Source organism: Prosopis cineraria, unplaced genomic scaffold (assembly GCF_029017545.1).
Source record: "Prosopis cineraria cultivar Desert tree isolate PC_DT_omini unplaced genomic scaffold, ASM2901754v1 PC13, whole genome shotgun sequence".
In the NCBI taxonomy this organism is placed as follows: Eukaryota; Viridiplantae; Streptophyta; class Magnoliopsida; order Fabales; family Fabaceae; genus Prosopis; species Prosopis cineraria.
The window spans coordinates 39,325,177-39,346,919 of NW_026555344.1; the positions used below are offsets into that span (position 1 = coordinate 39,325,177).

Sequence of the window (21,743 nt, forward strand, 5' to 3'; positions counted from 1 at the left end):
AATCTACTTGGGCTTGAAACATAAAACAAAGTTTAGAATTGAAACATAAAAAAACATGAATGTAATTTGAGTTAGAGCAATCTCAAATTTCTAAATAAGATAACACTTTCGTTATATTTTTTGCACTTATAAGATTCAAATTTAAAATTTTGTTTAAAAAAATACTAAATACTTTGATGAGTAGAACAAGCTCATTTTTTTTTTGAATAAAACTCCATATTTGAATTTTATATAAAAAATTACATTGATAGAATTATATAAACTTGATCAAGTTTAAATTCCATGAGATAATACTAAGTGAATACTAAGTAGATATAGATTATAGAAAAGATATCACATATATAAATATTTTATTGTGTATAAGTCCTCTTGTTTTAAAAAAATCTCACATTAAAAATGTAAGACATTTTTTTTAAGATAAGATGTTTAAAAATATAAAGTATCTTGAATTTTTAAGATGCAATTAATAAGATTTTTTAAAAATACCTTTAATTAAGGATATAATTAATAATTTTTTTAAATAAGAGAAAACATGAAAAGAGTATGTAATTTTAAAAATAATTAACCAATATAATTTGATTAAATATGCATTATAAAAATAAACAAGTTGGTATTATTTAAAGCAAATTTAGCTAGTTTTGACTTTAATTCACCACCTGTTTATATCTTCTATTACAATGCATGCCTTGTTAAGACATGTAGGGCTGCGGAGCAATACAAAGATGTGAAATCCCAAATCTTTTCAAGGTTTGTGCATTCCAGTTTGTTTGAGACATCCCCCCTCGTTTAAACAAAGAGAAGAAGGAAAACGAAAAGAAAGCCTTTAGAAATCAAAATAGTAACCCAACTTGTCTTTCTTCTCACAGTGTATACGTGGATTTTCTCGGATCTTGTCTGCGCTAGAAATCAAGCATTAGTGACCCTAAATAGTATCATTAACAATCCCTTATTTGTGCCATTTCTCAGTGATTAAGCACAAATCTTTCTTCTTTCACAGGATTGGCCTTTTCCTTTTAGTGCTATCACTTTTCTTTCCCATTGATGAATCATTGTTCTTTTCCTGTTATTCTCTCTTTCTGATTTCCAATTCACTTCCTCTGATTGTTGCTTCTATACCGTACAATCTATATGACAGATCTCTCAGACCTGTAGTGAAGTGGTGGGTGAGCTGAAGAGATTTGTGAAAATGGCCGTTTTTTGAAATCTAGGGTTTCTTCAGGGGCCCTTTTCCTCAACAAAAGGGCCCTCGATCACTCTAAAGAAGAAGATGAAGCGATTGCTAGGGGGACCGGGGACTATCACAGGGTTGATGTTGAGATTAGCGCAATGCGCATTTGGTGCTGCTTCTATTGGAGTTATGGTCACTGCTTTTGGGTTCTCTAGCTACACTGCTTTTTGGTATTCCTACATCCATTTTCTACTTTTTGGTTGCTAGTGTGTGAATTTCGGATTTCCTGCTGCTTTTTACGCTATATCTGAAAAATAGTGTGATTTACGAATAAATCTACTTGGTAAGCTGCCACCGGTTAGGATCATTGTTATTCAGCTTAAGAGTGACCCAAGTACTTCTAATGAGGATGTATTAACGCTTCCTGAACAATATTTATCATGTGGAAATTGGTCTCTGATTGTTGTTTTCGACATTTGGCAAGGACTTGAGTTGTTCTAGTAGATACTATCACCATCAGGACTTGTTAATGAAGCGATTCAATTTAATGCAGGATCTCTAGGAACGGAAAGACTCATTATATTTAATACTTAGGAAAAGTTTCTCAGAAGTTTGTTGCCAGGTCTCCAATAAAAATCATGTAATGTGGATGCCCTTTTTTCTTTTGGGGGATTGTGTGCATGTATGTGGGGAAAGAATCATATGAATTCTCAGCTCAAAAATTTCTTTGCTTGTCATTTTCTCGTTGGAGAACGTGATGGAAGATACCAAATATATGTGCTTAATATTTGTCCTCATATTTAATAAGTCATTCACACGTGCTTCTTATTTGGGGTTATTTGTTGCATAGATGCATGCTCATTCTGTTGTCTTTGGCAGTGAGATTGACAAACTTTTGTTTAATATCTGATTAAGAAGTTTCTTGATCACCCTCATTGTTGATTTTGAGGCTATTTGAACCTATTTACACCTTGTTATTGCAATGCGAGTGATTGAGAGCCAATTTGTTCTGTTGTTTAACGCCAAATTCCAGTTCTTGCAACAAAGTAATCTAAAGCACTAACTGATCTAATTTTGATTTGTGTAAAGAAGGAGCTTTCAATTTGCCATTAGCTTTCAAACTGAAGAAGGTTTGATGATTGAGGACGATTGTCTTGATCAGATCTTTGTTAGTGTAACATTTTGAGTAATAGCATGAATCATGCTTATTTATGGTTAACTTTCAAATTTTATACATTTTAGGTTCTTATATAATATTTGACAGTTCTTGGCAAAAAGGAATTAGGGGGATTAGTTGTGTGTACTTTCCATATTAGTTCATAAATAAATTTAGTGCGTTTAATAACTTGTCATTTAATATGTGCTTGGTCCTCTCATTCTGTTCCTGCTGTGGGTATTCTAGTTATGTATGTGCTTAAAACACTGCATTTACTTACAGGTAAGCATCCCTTATGTGGGTATCCTTTATATTTATTTATGTATTTTTTTGACATGGATTTTGTGGAATGTATCTGCAGTAGTTACCACTGAAATCATTGTTGATAATAACTCCAACAATAATCTAAAATTCAACAGCATCAAGCAGTTGAATGTTTAAATCACAAATATGTCAAAATTGAATGACTTTAGCCGTTGGGAAGAATGAGAAAAGGTGAGTTCCTTCTGGATGAAGTGATGAACTAGAGGAAGGAGAAAGTGCCAAGAGAGATGAAGTCATAAAACTGAGAAAAACCAGAAAATAGCTTGAATAAGGACAGAGGAAGGAACAAGAAAGAGAAATCAGAACTCAGAAGTGAGCAATGAACCTAAATTGATATTTTGGCTGCATACTCATGTGGTGTACCACAATATGCCATCTGAATTTTGCGATGCCATGATTTTGCTTGGCAGTTGGCACAACTTTGACTTTACTTGATTGAGTTTTGAGTTGGCAGGGGGATAAACTATGGTCCAAGTATATAAAACACCAAAATGGGGCAGTATGGTCAATAATAAAGTCAATGGGTGCCTCACTACTTCATATATTGAAGAATGAGTCAACGCAACAGATCATTCATCAGAGTAGTAAATGAGCTGCTAAATAAAGACTTGTTTTAGAGATTTTTCCTTTTGTTACAGTTATTTTTTTTGGACTACGTATCAGTTTTAATTTATGAATGTCCTTCTATATCTAAATTGGCAAGGTGTCTATTTATCAGAAGCATGCCTTTTGAACTGGGTCACCAAAAGTTAATGGTGCTTGCTAAGGCTGCATGCACCTTATTCATGTTCTTGAGCATTGTCTGACTAAGATTCATCTAAGGATACGGCATCTGCTGGAGCTGGAGAAGTTAGGATTGAATATTTACATTGATTAATGTTTCATTTGCCTGTAAATAGAATTTTCCTTTTCTTTAGGCTTCAAACATATTATTCTCTTTTGTTCTTCCAATATCTATATACTTCTTGTCTGCACTTTCAGTTACTTAATCGCATCAATGGGACTTCAAGTGCTCTGGAGCTTTGGTCTTGCATGTCTTGACATTTATGCTGTGAGGAGAAAGAGAGACCTTCAAAATGCAATCCTTGTCAGCCTGTTTGTTGTGGGTGATTGGGTAATAATCAAGCCAATTTCCTTATCTTCTTTCTATCTTATTGAGGGGAAAAGGTCTATAAGCTTTTTATGGAGCTAGATTAAAGCGACTTTATGATTAAGCTTTTATCATTTGTATCACTTATTCTGGATGGACTGAAAAATTAATACACTGTGGCTGGTAAATCATTGAAATAGCCGTAACGAGATGGCTAGGCTTGCAAAATTTTAAAGATGTGCTCTGCATTGTAGTTTTCTTAGCTCTTATTTTTAGTGAACAACTAATGAATCATTTTGCAAACATCACTTAGAAGTAATTGAGGAGTTTGAACTTTGAAGCAAACTTTTATATGTGATCTGGTTTAAGGGCTGTGAGGGAAACTCAGTTTTTGGCCCAGAGTTGATGAAACCGGTGCCTTAGTGCATGAATTTATTTTATACTAATGGATTATTAATTTATTATAAAAGATTCTTCAACTTTCTTCTTGAATATTGATTGTTGGGAATTTTTTCTTTCTCATGTAAGAAAATGAGGGTTTTTTGTCTGCTTTCATGATGAAACATTTTGGGGGTTATTGTTAGATGTAATGATAAAACTATTAGTGGTCTTGCACCCGAGTTTTTGAGTTGAAATAGTTGACACAATATCGGAGTAATTATGGTCAGGTGGTACAGAGTTTGATCATTCCTGCCTCTAATTCTTTCAATTAAAATTAAGTCTCAGCCTATGGTATGACAAACCTTTGCTTTTCCCTTTTTTTAAGTCCACAGTACTTTTATATGATGGTTAGAACTTATAGAAAAATAATTCATTGGCCTTCACATAAAACTTGAACTTCTGAATAGAACTAGATATTTGCTTCCTGGTGATGATAGTAATTTATGAAATGCAGGTAACGGCTACTTTATCATTGGCAGCTGCATGCTCGTCGGCAGGAATCATTGTTCTTTATTCTAAAGACCTGGATTTCTGCAAGATTCAAAAGAGTCTCCCTTGCAGAAGGTACCAAATTTCTGTAGCCATGGCTTTTATCACCTGGGTTTTTACGGCAATCTCATCACACGTGATGTTTTGGATCTTAGCTTCTGTGTAGCTTTACCTATTTCCCTTGCCAGAAAGATGATTTGCACGTTATATCATCTTTGATTTCTGTTGTATATTTTGTTGCACGAGTAGATAGTTGACGCTGTAAATTTTGCTGTATCAGTTAGCTTGCTTCCACATGCTAGCGAAGCTTTCTAGAAAAATAAACTAAACCAATCATGGAGAGATATGTAGACATGTCATAGGTGAGCTTTACTAAGAAAATCAGTGGCATGTATACATAACTATTCATGATTAAGTTTAGTTTATATTTCTTTTGCAGATTGTGTTTAAGTTTTTCCTTTCACATTTTTTTCTGGACAAAATCTTCCATAATTTTCCTTGCAACTCAAGTATGATACTGACGCGCATTTTAAGAATTTGAATTCTTTATATCCACAAAAGTAAACGCTCGCGCTCACACACGCATTTACAAAAATATAAAGGAGATGGCAAGTGCAAAGATGGTCTGTGTATTTTACACTCTTGTATTTTCTATCATTCTCTTTCCCAATATACGAGTTTATAAAATTTGAAGATCGAAATTCATTTTCAGAGTAGGGTTTTCTTCCCCTCCCTGAATCATTTGATTTGTGCATGAGACTTGACGTGGTTTAAATATCGAATTAGATTATATATTTGGGGTGATGGTGGTACTTTTCTTTCATAGACATGCCACCATATTGCTGTCCATTAGAACTTTGACTAGAAACGAGCGGCCAATAAGCAGCCGCTAATTGCTTTTAATCTCTGGTCTCATCTATAACTAACCCACTAAATCGCTATCAACGACCAACCACTCTCAGCCAAGATGACCGAGATTGGATTGGATGGAGTGGTTGAATCAGGACATGTTCTTGTTCATACTAGCATTTCAAGCAGTGGCAGAGTCACAATATACATGAGAAGGTCGAGAATGAAAAGTATATATAGTGTAAGATCTATATAACCCAGGTGGCCCTGGCCTCTACCAATCCTGTCCTAACCCACTTAAACTTAAAACCAGCATCTTAAAGTACAATATACAAATTGTTTTGTGAAAGTAATTAATTCGTAACTAGCTCTGCAAAAGGACTTGGACATTTAAGTTTTGGGAAGGTCATTAGTAAGAATACAAATTAGGTACTCAATCTCATCGGAAATTTCCTTCATGGAAGGTCGATTCTGCCTCTGCTCTTCCAAGCAAGCCACTGCAAGAAACCCCAGAGACTTCATCGTCTCCAACTCCAAGTTGGTCGCTCCATCCTTCAACGCCGGATCCACCATGTCCAGAAGCCTCTCTTCCTTCATCATCTTCTTCCCATAAACCACCAAGTTCACATTCTCCTCTTTCCTGTTAAAATCAATAGCCTTCTCACGTGTGAGAATCTCCAACAACACCACCCCGAAGCTATACACATCACTTTTATCAGTAAGCTGAAAGTTACGATAATACTCAGGGTCGAGATACCCTAGGGTCCCCTGTGCACTAGTGAAGATATGGCTCTTGTTCGCTTCAGCTATCTCAACAAGCCTAGACAGCCCAAAGTCTGAGACTTTGGCATCAAACCTATCGTCCAACAGTATATTGCTTGATTTCACGTCCCTGTGGTATATAGGAGGCAACGCCGAAGAGTGAAGATAATATAGAGCTTGAGCTGTTTGGTGGGCGATCTTGAGCCTGTGGAGCCAGTGGAGAGGACGATCAAAACGGTGCGTGTGGAGGTGGTCGAAGAGGGTCCCGTTGGGGATGTATTCGTAGATTAGAAGGGGTTGGTAGTCTAGTTCGACACAACAACCCAGGAGGCGGACGAGGTTACGGTGGTTGACTTGGCAGAGGATTCGAACCTCGTTCAGGATTTGGTCGAGGGCTTTGGTGTTGCTGAGCTTGGCTCGTTTGATGGCTATGACGGTTCCGTCGTCGAAGGTTCCTTTGAAGACTTCTCCGAAGCCGCCGGTGCTGATGAGGTTGTCTTTGGAGAAGTTGTCGGACGCCTTCTTTATTTCTCTCATTGTGAAGATCCTGGCTGATAGCCCACAGTTGGCTTTCGCGTTTAAGATTCGTTCCTTTTGCTTCCTTAACTTCATCTCGGCTTGTCTCTTTGATTTGTCATGCTGCTTGTACAGAATAATGCTCACAAACAGCGCAATGAATACTATTGCTCCCAAGGATGCTCCCACGGCTGAGGAAAACAAAATCCCAGAAAATTACCATCATGTTTAAAGCCCAAATTTTTTTTAAAAAATTGTAATTTTCAAAATGTATGCAAACATATTCAATTTTTGAGATCAATTTGTATACATGAAGCAGAATGTGGATTTTCCACAAATAAAAAAATTATAGACATATACCAACAAAAAAGGTATAAACATTACATTGGAGGGGTAAATTTATAAGCAAGAGTCTATCAACACACACACACACACACACACGAGGTTGATTATTTATTACATTATTACCTACCGGCGAGTGGCATGGCCGCCTTCTTCCGATGAATAGGCTTGCATTGTTTACCTTTTTTATCGTGCATTGGGCAGGTTACATCTACATTGTGATGATAGAAGACAATGTTATTAACTAACTTGGAATGAAGGATTCGACTGGAATTCACACTGAGAAATCTCAAGCATGATTTTTAAATAAGGAGAAAAACATGAATAAAATATTTCAATGAAAATTACTATTATTGTTATCATCACGAGCTAATATGGACCTGTTTTGTCTCTTGATACTTCCCTCCTAATATCCCTTTAACACTCACATTAGCAGGTTTCTGTTTCTTTTTTTTTTTTTCCTTTTTCTTTCTAAGTTTACGTTTATGCTTTTTATCAAACCCACCTACCCATGTGAGTGCAACAAGGAGGTATCAGGAGCGGAGCCAGAATTTACAGATAAACCTCACTTAAAATAGCAAGTTACACGACACCTTAATTTAATTTTACAATATTTTTCTTGAAACAACTTCTGCATTTAAAATTAATATATAATTATAAGGAGATATTTAAATTTTTATAAATTATAAACAAAAAATTTCACTTACTTTTTGGTCGACCATGGATTAGTTGACACAAACCATTGGCAGGGTCCCACTTGAAGCCAGCATTGCAAAGGCACTTCATTTGCCGAGCATTGATCGGATCCTTCAAACATGTGGAGTTCAACAGCGCCTTGCAATCCGTCGGCCCCTTGCAAACTGGCTCCTCCGGTATCACCCACTCCAGCTCTATTCCCGGCTCCGGCCATTTCTTCAGCTTCCGAGCCATTGCCTCATTGAGATTTACAAAACTCTGATACGCAGCACACTCTCCTCCATGCACCCTCACCATGTCCTCCGAGAACGGCCTACCAGTCCTGAAGCTGCAACATAGCTCCACGCTCATGCACGCTCCGCCGGAATCTGCATGGTCCTTAATGTAGCTATGACAGAGGCCATTCAGTGAACAGTCCATGGGCGGTTTTGATTTCTGCATCGCGTTCGTACAGTTGTACAGAAAGACGGTGTTATTGCTGGTGATTTTAAAGGGAAGGTTCTTGTTCAAGCGTATGCCTTCGCTGCTGAGGTCTGTGGACACACACGTCTTCGGCGCCATGCTTGCAGGTCGTATAATGATCCGTCGGGTTATCGGATTGATGGACTTGATCATATAAGATGATCCACCAAGAGCGTCAAGCCACAACTTGCTTGTTACGCACTTTATATTGTACATCGGGTGGCCACAGCCGGGTCCTGTGCTTAACGGGTACGGAACAGTATTCAAGCCGCAGTTGCGGCAGCTTCGTGCTGCCGTGCCACTGGCGCAAGATAGCAGGATCACCATTATGAAAATTAAGGTTATTACTGCAGGAACTGTCTGTTGCACCATTGGAGAGCAAACAGTAGAATGAAAATTGGCAGGTAGATGGAAAGATGGAAACAGGATTATAATTTGAGGTGAGGATTGAGTAAATATTTTGAGGAGCCAAACTCTCGTAACGTGACCCAAAAAAAAAAAAAAAAGTACTACAAAGCTTCTTTAGCTAGAGACCTTGATCGTAACTACTATTGTTCGACAAGAGTTTTAAGAGTGTTGAAGGTTGCCTAGGATTGCATGTAGGGGATAGGGAATGATCAAAAAGAAAATTTACGTCGAATCCTATGAAGATATTGTAGGGAACTGTACTGATGGCGTTTCCAAATTAAGTTGTAGATTACTTTTGAATGCTCAAGGGGACCAATAAAAGGACTAAATTCGTATATAACTTAGCCATGAAGCCACGTTCAGCTGAAAGCATTGCATGTGTCTTGTTTAGGTTTTCCCAGAGTGTGTCACGTTCTTCTAAGGGGGATGTGCACGTGCTTTGACAGCTTTAATTTCTTCACAGAAAGGGTAAACCAATATAATGTTCATGAACTATAAATGGCTCGCAAACACACATATTGTGCTTTCGGGATTTAGTAATCTAGTTTAAAACATAAAATACTGTTCCGTGCATATCCCAAAAGTAACCTTTACATTACACAGCTGATGATTCATATTAAAGTGCGTATAGCTAATATACTGCATTGTGAGTGTTTGTGTTCATCAGAAGACCCTTTTTGAGAATTTCAGAAACTGCATACGATCCGAAGTTCTCATACTTGGAGTTCGAAAGATCGAATAATTCGTAGGTTTTTGTGCCCCGAGTTTGTTGGTTTCGATGGTGGATTTCACATGACATCTGTCGTCATGTTAATGGACGGTTGCTGGGGTAACTTGTATGAAGAAAGCAAATAGACATCATCACATTTTAGAATGTAAACTCCTACTTCCATGGTTCTTCGATCCAGCACAAAATGGTATTTGTGCTCTCAATTAACTTGATGTCCGATTGACTTCCCATTTCATTTATAAAATTAGGTATATAAAGCTCGAGCTGACACTCGCCCTGTCAACTATTTTATAAGCAGTGCAGCTTTTCATAACGTTTTTTTTTTAAAAAAAAAAATCCTATATATATTCGATCATTCATATATATATATATATATATATATAAGGTGTGTTCACATATTGGATGGTTGTAATCAAGTGATTTCGGTATAACAATAAAGCATTATATCATACTATCATGTTTGAGTGTAGTCTAGATAATGAAATGACAAGAGAGGTAATATCAAAAAAAGGCGCATAGGACCTCAGAACCTTTATCTCTTTATATAGGATTAGGGTAAAAACCCTAGTGTACAAGAATGTGAGAACAAATGTACCATTATAGAAATATACAAAGGGTTAAAGTACAAATGTACAATTACAGGAACATACAAAGGATTGAAGTCTATTATTGCCTTTGAACTATATTATCAAAATCACTCAGTATCCTATACTTTCCTTTAGTTCATTATTGTCTTTAAACTATCAAAACTGGTTCATTTTTGCCCCTACCATTACTTAAAGTTAAGTTTGACTCTAAATAATTTTTGTTGACTAAAACTATCCAGTTGGCATCCACCTCAGCAAATGACTCAAATTTTTTAAAAAATTACTACATCTCCCCTGTCAGCCTCAGCAACGCATAAGCCATGAAAACATGAATTGGCAGAAATTCAAACCAAAAAGCCATAGAGAGCGTCTCATCGCCGATGAAGAGAAATCAGAAAAATCCCAAAACAAATCTCAACCTAGAACCAATCTATCTAAACACAAAAATCATCCCATGCTAAAGCATAAATTGGCACTTATAAACTAGAAATCAAAATCAAACAAAGGCATAAAATAAAACCAAAAACCAATCTATCCCAAGACAAATAGTGTAAATTACAGAGAAAACTTAGCCATTTACAACCAATTTCAAAATATGCCGATAAACAAAAATCCAAAAAAAAAAATCAACCAGAACCAATCTATCCAAATAGCAATATAAAAATCAAAGAGAAATAAGAAAAATCTAACAAATCGAGAACAAATCCTTGAACAGAGTCAAAGCCCAAGTGCTAATGAAGAGCACAATGTGCTTTTGTTGGTTTGGATCATATGTCTCTGATGGTTGATGAATGATGAGGATGAAGAAGAAGAAGCGGGGTTGCCAAGGTTGACTGGACAAAGTTGAAGATGGCGCAAGGTGGAGAGAAATCCAAATTGGAGGTTGAAGTCTGGAAACATAGATTTGCTTCACCGTCTTGAAGAAGGTGTGATAAGGAGAAAAACCCAGACCACAAAAATTCCTTCCCCTAAAAGATCCAACATAATCCCCTGATTCTACTTCCCTTTTGAGTATGGAGGAAGCCTAGGTTGCATAGATACGGGTACGAGTATCCGATACGATACAGCATGATACGGGGATACGGCAAATTTTCAAAATTTTAGGATACGGGTACGAGAATATTTATAATGTATATTTCAACATTTTATGATGTAAGTATAGGTATTTTGATTTTTAAACAAGAATTTCTAAAGCAATATAAGGATATTTATAGTAATTAACTAAAATATTAAGTGTTTTTTCAAGTTTTTAAGTGATATAGTAAAAAATTATTGAAAAAAAATCATATAACAAATGTTAGAATATGGGATACGTATGTAGAAGTATCCTACAAGTATCGTATCGGATACGTATCGGATACGGGTACGTTTATTTTTTTGAAGTATCCGTGCTACATAGGAGGAAGCTTGAAGGTCGGCAAATTGCAGGTTGAGTGAAGGAGGGAGCGTCAAACTTGATGGCGATCAAAGAGCAGAAAGGCCTTAGTGAAATGAACAACGATGAGAAGCATAAACTTGTTGGACTCATCAGTGAAGCCATGGACGAGGGTAACAATCATCATTGAATCCTTCACGATCTCGACTCTTCCGTTGAACTTAATCACACAAGTAGCTAACCCATGGATTGGAAGTATGGACTAGGTGGAGGGGTAAGACGATGAGGTAAAGGGAGAGAGGGTGAGATGATGAGTTAGAGTCTAGGTTTTGTGGGCTTGGATTTTTCTCCCAAGATTGAAGGTATAGAAAAATCGATAGAGATGAGGAAGGAAGAGGAGTATGTGGATTTTGATAACTACACTCTTGCCCTTCTATGATAATCAGAATATAGCCCTCTCCCGCATGGCACAACATGTGGCAAAACATAGTCAAATTTCTATGACTAGATTGCCACCTATGCAAATTTACGGGACCCACTTGCCTTACTTAACATTCGTCGACCTCAATTTAATGGTAGGACATTGGGTGACCTGATTTTAAGAGCTTAAGGACAAGAATAGACTAAAGAAAAGTATAAGACACTAGGTGATCCTAAGAGTATAGTTGAAGACATTAACTCATATACAAATTACATCAAATGGGTTACTTTACAAGAGACATTTTTAGGCCTCAAGAGCTCATTTGTTAACATGTTGACATGCCCCCTCAAACGAGAGCCTGGAGATTTTGAAAGGTCAAGTTTGTCTGTGAGAGAAAGAAAGAGAGAATGTGTCATTGCCTTTATGAAAAATGTTTGCTCCATTCTAAGAGGAGGGAACATACTAAACTATTAAGCTCTGATATATCACTCTATCTTTGACAGAGTGCACATCCGATTCTATATGATTTGTTCTTCCATGGTAAACTAGGTTCAAAGCTATAGCAATAGCACTTAATTAGATTATTGCACCATGCAATTAGGGGGGTTGATTGAGTTTCAAACCAATTTCAAAAATCTACAACCGTAACCAAGCAAGCTCAGTAGCAAGATAAGCGAGGGACCTATACTTAAACTTCATACTCAACTTGGTGACTACCCTTTGTTTCTTTCCTGGCAAAGAAATTAAGAAATAACCAAAGAAGACACAATGACCTCCAATTGACTTTTTATCATCCACACAGACTGCCTAATCAACATTAGAAAAGCCTTAAAGATTCAAGTAAGTACTTGGCCTGGTATGTAAAGTGAGATCTATAGAGCCCTTCAAATATCTACATAATCATTTAATAGCTTGCCATTGCTTGCTATTGGTCTCTGAAGAAATTGACTAAGTTTGTTAGCAAAGAACATAATATCAGGCCTTGTATTCACCAAATATTATAGATCACCAATAAGCTTTTCTGTAAAGCGTATGGTTCTATAGAGGAATGCCATAATAGATTGAAAGGTTGTATGACAACTATAGGTGTTGGCATAAGTGAACAATTTTCCATACTTCACTTTCTCAAAAGCTCATGTATATACTTCTTCTACTTAAAATACTGTCTAGTAATATCTCTATAGGTCTCCATACCCAGAAAATTATTGAACCCTTATTTTGATTGTTACAAAATTAAGAGAAGATTGTGTTTCATAGGTTATTTAATTATAACTAAGCTAATTGACAAAACATTGAATTGTAATTTACTTAAAAAGTAGGTTTTGAATTCTAAATCATGTGTGCCAAAATTCTTTTCTAATACCTCATCCCTTTTTTTAAGAAATCATGTCTTGGTTAAGTATTTGACTTAAATATGCCTTTTAAATACTTAAGTATCCTTGTATAAGTTTTTTAGAGGAATTTTGTGTTAAAAATCTCTTTCTAGAATTTTCTTTTTGCGTAAGTGCCTTTAGTGTCGGCATTGTGCTTATAGCACCAATGCCATCGATCATTTGCTTCACATTATCTACTCTAAGACTTAACTTTTGTGCCTTTAATATTGAAACTATTCACTTAGCACCTAAGTTACTCATGTTCTCCATAATTTTCTTTTCTAAAATTCCTTATCTCATTCTCTTATTTCTCGTTTATCACTTGTACTTCTTTGATAACATCTATACTATTGCTTAAAACACTAATAGTTTCTTTTGTCAGAAGTTTTCTGAGTTAAGTTAACACATGTGCTAACTTGATAGCACTGGTGCTATCCTACAAGACTCTCTACACATACGCTACTGACATAGCATCAGTACTTCTTTTAACTTGACTCTCAGGAACTCTATGTTAATTGTTTTAATACTTGTGTTATTCCTTCTAGCACCCGTGCTATCTTGCTTCTTGAGAAAATCATGATATTTCCATAAAAATGGTAAAGATCTTTGTCATTTATGAAGAAGCTTAATTTCAGTACTATTAGAGCAATACCTATGCTATTTTTCTGTGTGCTATCTTTTTCCTCTTCACAGCACCAATACTATATTGCTTTTTCATGCTCTATTTCACAAATTTAATCTTAAACTCTTCGAAATTCATTTCTTAGCTATTCCTTTCATCTACAATTAATTGTGTTCACTCTATAACCTTCTTAGAATCTATCTAAACACAATGATTCTTGATCAAACTCTTTATGACTCTTTCTTAATTCATAACACCCATGCTAAATTACAAAACTGGTATAAACCTTCACCTACTTATATTAGAGCATTTAATATTTATAGCCATTACGTTGCGTCAAGAGAAACCTCTACCATAATGTATTGTTACATTGCTTCAACTACCACAGAAAACTTAGAAACTCTCATGTATCCAGAAAAGTTCAGAGAAAAGAAGAAGATGTGAGTAACTGACATCCAATAGGAAGATTAATGAGTCTAACAGATCATTATGACTCTCAACTATAAATGGGTTCATTATGAACAATGAAGATAGAGAAGAAGAGACAACAAGAATGAAACTCTATCATTATTGTGCATTCATTTTTACCAACCTTTTGAGAAATATTTATTGTTTGTGAGATACATTGATTGCATATTCACTCATAAAAAGAGTTTATAATAATAGTAGTTCACTCTTGAACATACTCTATTTATTCCTGTTTTTCTTTATCAAAACAAAGGATCTTAAGCTCAAAGAGTTTAAGGAGTTTTAGCATTACCTTTGTAAGGAAGAGAGATTTAGACGTGTTAAGAAGTTTGTTAATATATTTAGGTAACTAAGAGCCTGGTTTAATCTTAATGATATAGTTAGAAATCTCAAGAGATTCATAAAAACTAGATATAAACTCAAGTGATAGGAGTCAAATTAGGACAAACTATCTATGCAAAGCTCTTCTCTCCTATCTTTTGTGTTTGGTGATATTGTTCCTACATTTCCCTTGTTATTTCTACAAATTTACTTTAATTTTTAATTAGCTTAATTCACCCTCTCTTAGGATCATTTACAAAAATGATATAAATGACCTACATCCTTAAGAGGAAATAATGCATTCAACTCTTTAACAAACACGACAAGCATATGAGGATTATTCCCAGTAATAATAATATCATCCACATATATCGAGCAAAAGATTATACTATTCTTCAATTTAAGGAAAAATAAGGTGTTGTCATACTTGGAATGGGTAAGATTCTAGCTTAACAGTATATTTTTCAATCTCTCAAACTAAGCCTTGGGTTCTTGCTTTAGTCTATAGATAGCTTCATTCAACAAGCATATGTGGTTGGGGTACCTTTTATTACAGACGGGAATTCGAGCGAGCCTAACCCTTAAGAGCTTAGGCCTTAAAGTTCGATTACTTAAAATTTGACTTAATTTTAAAACCCAATCCTTACCAGCAGGGCTCAGGGCTAAGCCCATAAGCCCTTTTTTTAGGAAAAAAAAATCCAACATTTTAATTTAACAAAGATTTAAAAATCTAAATTCAACATAAAATAAATTAAAATCTCACATAAAATTCAGTAAAGATTTAAAAGTCTAAATTTAAGATGAAAATTGAAATCTTCATTAATATAAATCTAAATCCTCCTCATCATCATCTAAAAATAGAATGTAAAGCAATTGAAAAGTAAGCTTGGAATTTTAAGCAAGACAACATGCATGAAGGATTAAGTTTCAAGACCCACAAAATTAATATTAAGATCAAAATCCACCCCACCATAAAAATTCCAATTGATCTCAGATTTCTCTCCCTAGTTTGTTCTAGCAAGATTGCTTCATCACTTTAGCCAATCCCATAAGTCACTAAAAGAGATTTTTTTTTTAACTTTGTAAGAGTAGAATCAACTTTCATAGATGTGAAAGTTGAGAAGGAGAGCAAAATCTGGTCCGTTAAAGAAACGAGATACGAGATGTAGATAAGATGCAAGATGGCTAGGGAGAGATGAAGAACGAGAGGCATGAGGTTGAGTAGTTGACTGGCTGTGGTTGAGGGTGTGAGGTGGTAAGGGAGAGACGAGCAAGGAGAAGCAAGAGGCGATCGCAAGTTTTAGAAAGTTGAGTGATTAGGGTTTAGCAACAGGGTCCCTTCTTCAAACCAATCAAATGCGCATTTCACAAAAAATTTAAAAAAAATAGAATAACAGGGCTTAAAAGGCCGCTTGGGCTTGAGCTTGAGCTTTTTTTTTTTTACAAAACTTATTAAGATCAGGCCCTTAAACTCAGTTACTTTAAAAAAATTAATTTTTAAAGCCTGAACTCTTATTTAAATAGAACCTCCAAATTCGATCCTTGTTCCCGACTCTACTTTTTATCTATAAATCCCTTTGGTTTGGTAATTAGCTAGCTTTGAGTAATTATAGGAGTTTTTAGAATATTTTAAGAGCTGGAGTCAACTATGGCAGCATGCCTATGTAAGTTCTAATGCCAAGATAATAAAATGACGAGAGAGGTGATATCAAAAAGTGGCATATGGGGCCCGAGAACCTTTATCTCTTTATATGGATTAGGGAAAAAAAAAACCCTAAGTACAAGAATGTGCCATGTGCCATTACAAATAAGAACAAATGTACAATTGTAAAGAATATACAAATTGCATTAGGTGGGCTACTTTATTTGAGAAGCTTTTGGGCCTCAATTTGTCTGGACTTGGCCGCCTGTGCGTTGGGCTCATTTATTAACAGTCTTGAAAGTCTCCGGCTCCATCCCTTGAGAGATTGTGATTCTTCAGATTAAATTAAATGCAGTTTAATTAGTTCGCCATTTTCCGTTTAAAAAATATGAAGAAAACTGTGAAATAAAACGGGGTATATTTGCACTGAATCTGTTAATCATGCATGTCAAAATATTTGTATTATTAGTATGTGTATGCTTCAGCATGTGTGAGCGACCCATACACAAATTACTTTCTAGTTACCAGAAATCAGTTATCACAATTTGAACTCTCAGATTCTCAACAGAATTCGTAGTATTAAGCTATAAATTATAGTTGAGTTCTTTAGTAATTACAAATTTTGTGTTATATTAACTCTTCATATATAGATCATAATTTTTATGCGTTGTCCACTTCATTTATTTAGTTTCATAAGAACCTATAGAACTATTTAATTTTATTTTCTTCCATCTTTATAAAGCACGCATTTCCTTTCTTGTTATGCAAGACCATAAAATCTTCATTTTATTCTGCAAGTAAACTTAATATTGAGGGTCAAGATAAAGCAAGGTTCCTTTTACCACACGTTGTGATGTGGCTTGGAAGCAAAAATATCTGGAAACCCCGAGAGACAAACTTGTGCATTGAGCTTAGGGAAGAAGACAATTAAGGAATTTAGTTAGATTATCATATAAAACAAAATATATTATCTCAAAAATTTTATGCGAATTTCACATATGGGCTCGACCGTTGCATAGTTATTTAATATTATTATTCATATTGCAAGGATATTAGCAATTGAATTTAGATATTAAAAAAGACTTTATATTCTACTGGGCTAGATGTCAAATAACAATCAATATATCCATAGAATTACAGGAAACAGTGTGAACAATGTTACCTAACCTTTATGCAAGTGCAAATGGTTATTCACTCCTGTTTGTTTGAGTGATTTGTTTCCAGAAAGCTAAGGGTGGCGTTTCATCAGCAAATTATAAAACGTCACGTTGTTTATGAAATATAGATAGTCAAGATTTTTAAATTTTATGCAAAAAAATGAGTTTATTCTAATTAAATATAAGACCACATGACTCTCAAAAGAAGTTATTATATATATATATATATATATATTACATTTGAAGCTTTTATTTTGGTAAACATTTGAAATTTATTATATTGACATTTATATTTATAATAATTTAGATTATAACAATATCATATATATATATATATATATATAAGGAGTAAATTCTTCGGACATTTGAATGTTTCATTAGTTAAGGTATGATTAAACACATAATTTTTTGAATAAAATAAAGTTGAAAGTTGAACGTTGTCAGCCAATGGATCATTTGGAGAAACAAACAAATATTATATATTTAAAGGATTTGGAGAAACAAACAAATATTATATATTTAAAGGTAGCCGACCTCTCCAACTCCACCAAACCAAATAGTGAAAATACTGGCCTTTAATTTCTTTCTACATTGAATTTTACTCCCTTACAATATAATATCTTAAGAATATAAAAATGGAGGTTTCTTGTAAGACTAGATTTCTTTGGAAGCTCCCACAACAAACCTTGAATCATGCATCATCCTATTCAAAGCTTACAACACAGCCTTCATCTATGATTATTAGCTTCTAATTAACGTATAAATATATATGCATTGATTGAGTTCCCTTAGCTTTATTCTTTTTTTTTTTTAAGTATAAGGAGTTCACTTTATTCGTTAGTTACGCCTAAATGTTAAGTTGTTCTTGATCGCTAGAGCTCTCATTACATAATTATACTCTTTATTATGAAAAAAAAAAAAGAAATTATTGTATTGTACGATTAGTTTTGTCAGTTTCAATTTGAAATTTTTCCATATAAGACTCATATTATAAAATTAAATTAAGTAAATAATCTAACATTTATTATATTTTGTATTATAACCGTTTGTTATATTTATTAATGATATACCGTTATATATTAATCATAAACCTCTTCTAAATTTTTAACGATAAACTTTATATATATATCAATGATATAATTTTTTTATATATTAATGATAAACTTTTTGTATATCACTCTAGTCAGACCATGCTTTCAAATGTTTAAAAAATTAATTTATATTTTTTGGACATAAAATTTTTTTGGCTAATGAGTTAACTTATCCTTTCAATTTTATGTTTTATCATTTTATATTTTCGTTTTATTTTTTATTATACTTTTATAGTTATCTTGCAAATTTCTATTTTTGCTCACTTTAAACTCGCACAAAATCTTGTAATTTTTTTTCCAATTTTTGTCTTACCTCAAATTCACTTCAAAATCTAACAATAAAAAATATTTTTTGTCCAAATGAGTGAATGTGAGGCAAGAGAAGTAGAGATATAAATTGTGATCTCGAAATTAAAACAGAAGACGTGATAAAAAATTCCGAACACGCATTAATTTTGATCAAAAAGGAAGAATTGAACTCTGAACATAAAGTAAATTAAACAACAAACAAATTAATCTTTTCATATAAATTATTCAATAAAGTCATAGGTTTTCATACCCACTTTGCCCATGAAAACAAATACATTTTGTTTATTAACTAACTAAAGCCAAAAATCCCATACTTTGTACTTTTACAGACCCTTCGGCCATGGAAACGCAAACACTTTTCTTAAACACCAGATGATTCAGACCCCATAAATCCATAATATTTACATCTTACACATGCTTCTTACATCGAAAGAACCCCCCCTTTTGGGAATCGACGTACGATTTCAGAAATCAAAGACAATCTTGAACAACACTTTGACCAAGTCCCTTTTTATATGCAGTTATAAATCATCAGAATCCATTACAGATTTTGTTGCAGAAGCTCGACGAGGAGTCAAACGACGTCGTGGAGACTGAACCCCAGAAGACGTCAGGACTTGAGCAGCAGAGGCAGCGGACTTAGAAGAAGACGAAGATGCAGACGTGAAGCCATAGTCGGAGAGAAAAGCAGAAGCAGAGGGTTGAAACCTACCTGAGTCGCCGGCGGGAAGTCTCATGTAAGAATAAGAAGGTGACTCGCTGAACAGTGACCCCAAGGGCCCTTCTTTTTCATTCTTGTACTGGACAAAAGCTCTGTACACAAATGGAATCAGACCCTCCATTTTCTTGGTGGATTATTATCTTCTAGAGAGAGAGAGAGAGAGAGAGAGAGAGGTGATGAAGTTTGGTATCTGACTGAGTGGGATTGAAGGTGAGAGAAAAGGGAAGGGATTGAGGGTATAATATAGGAAGAAGATGACGTGGAGTGATAGATAGGGTTATTGCCTTATTGGAATACAGCTATTGACGATATCTTTCAACTCAAACCCACACGAAGACCCTTGAAAGCTATGCGCAAACCGCAAACCCACAAGTTTATCTTCTTAGCACACAATATTGAACACCTTGAGTCCTTGACCTTCTGTTTTATATACAGTATATATCACATTTTTTTAATGGGATTTTTTTATTTATACTCAGGGCACAGTTAAAAAATTATTTATTCATTATAAAAATTGTTTCTTTTTTAAATTAGTTAGAGCTTCTATTTTTTTATTGTAGAATAATATATCTTCAATTTAAACTGTACACCAATGGAGATCAAATCTTAAAAGAATTAATCATTAAGTCTAGAATTAGATTAGAGTTTATTCAATACCCCTGTCCCATTTTATAACATATTTTTTTATAGATTATTTGATATCACAAAATATATGAGAAAGAAAAATAAGGTTTATTATTTCACTCTTTATATAAATTTCATTCCCCCTCTCTTATTAATAAAGGGTATTTTTAAAAATTTATAAAAAAATTGAAATTGTAAACTGTATTTAATGAACTTCATTGATAAATGTAATTTTATCAAAAAAATATCATATGTTATAAAATTAAATGAAGGGAGTGTATTGAATATTTAACAGGCAGTTATTACATGCACATTCATGAATATAAATTATGTTTGTTTATATTTCATTAAGGTTTACTCTATATGTTAATTTTTCTGATTTGGTTGGATGGTTTAGAGCTTTTAGAACAAGAATAGCCGGCCAGCTCTGTAGCCTATTTGGAAATGAGATCACTGATTTATTCTCATTCATTTGTCGTGGTTTTAAATTTTAATATTAAACGGGGTTTGTTGGTTTAGATGTTGTTTTTAAGTAAGGTGGCTGAATTATTAATAATTAATTGTTCATTGAATCTATGCAAGATTATGGAAAGTATTTAATTAATCATTTTTTGCATATTGTCCACGCCAAAATGATGGCAATACGCATATCATCAACCTGTTTTGGTTGAATAATCGACCATTTGAAATTATTTCACCCTCCTTTTTTTTAGCTTTATGATGTTTCTCGTGTCTAATGTGGAGAATCGAATGATTGGGTAACGCTTTTGAATAAACAAGCAGCGCCCAAAAAATAACTGTTAAACGTAGATTCAACGCATTGTTATTGGTTATTGGTTATTGGTATGAGTTTTTACTATGTAATATAGATCAATTACTCTTGTGAAATGAAGGCAATCTTTAACTGGATAAAAAATAAAAAATAAAAATTCGGATGTAAATAAATGAATCTAATTAATATCATCTCATGTATCGTAATTCGTAAATATTAAAACTATTAGATATTAGATAATCAAACAATATGAAGATAAAAATGAGAAGTTTCAATTAATACTCTCTCCATTCAAAGATGGAAAGCATTTTGGTATTTTAAGGTATAATTAATATGTTTTATCAATATTGTTCCTAATAAATAAATCTCTTTATATTTATTTTAAAATAAAATATTTTATTAAATAGAGATAAATATTAAAAAAAAGATAATGTTAGTTTAAAAATTATCTAACTCCTTTATTGAGGTGTAATTTAGTTTAAAATGCTTCATAATTTTTAATGGAGAGAATATATGCTTCTATATATTTTGAGAATGACATATATTAATGACACGTAATTAATGTTAAAAAAAAAACACATACACACATGATTAAAATACACGACACATATCTTTTTGCTTGTTGCGTTGCTAATGGTCGTCAGTGGAGTTTTAATTTCTATCATTTAATCATTACTACTCATGATTAACATTATAAAAAAATGACTTTCAAAACTTGCAGCTAAACTTTTCACCGTCAAAAAATTACTACAAAAAGGTTTAATCATTAATAGTTTTTAACGATGATAAACGTAGTTATCAATAAAATTATACGTTTAATGGTAACA

At 33.9% G+C, this 21,743-nt stretch overlaps 3 protein-coding genes across 4 annotated transcripts; 1 reads left to right on the top strand and 2 right to left on the bottom strand.

The window, feature by feature from the left end:
- The first annotated feature begins 666 nt into the window (after positions 1 to 666).
- LOC129291179 (CASP-like protein 5B2) lies at positions 667 to 4,964 on the top strand. Of its 2 annotated transcripts, none has more exons than XM_054928415.1 (4): positions 667 to 747; positions 1,136 to 1,398; positions 3,630 to 3,762; positions 4,634 to 4,964. In XM_054928415.1, exons 2-4 carry the CDS (start codon positions 1,268 to 1,270, stop codon positions 4,832 to 4,834), a joined length of 465 nt encoding a protein of 154 aa, XP_054784390.1. In that variant the 5' UTR covers positions 667 to 747; positions 1,136 to 1,267; the 3' UTR covers positions 4,835 to 4,964. The 2 variants fall into 2 exon arrangements, with proteins under 2 accessions (XP_054784390.1, XP_054784391.1); XM_054928416.1 differs by having other exon boundaries at positions 740 to 838.
- An 826-nt stretch (positions 4,965 to 5,790) lies between these two features.
- Positions 5,791 to 8,742, bottom strand: LOC129291180 (wall-associated receptor kinase-like 20). The gene is given in 4 exon segments (XM_054928417.1): positions 5,791 to 6,986; positions 7,566 to 7,598; positions 7,726 to 7,730; positions 7,841 to 8,742. Coding segments are annotated over 4 exon segments (1,944 nt in total). The 5' UTR covers positions 8,668 to 8,742; the 3' UTR covers positions 5,791 to 5,907.
- A 10,244-nt stretch (positions 8,743 to 18,986) lies between these two features.
- On the bottom strand, positions 18,987 to 19,739 carry LOC129291651 (uncharacterized). The gene has a single exon (XM_054929132.1). The coding sequence runs from the start codon at positions 19,639 to 19,641 to the stop codon at positions 19,321 to 19,323; it is 321 nt and encodes a 106-aa protein (XP_054785107.1). The 5' UTR covers positions 19,642 to 19,739; the 3' UTR covers positions 18,987 to 19,320.
- Positions 19,740 to 21,743: the final 2,004 nt, after the last annotated feature.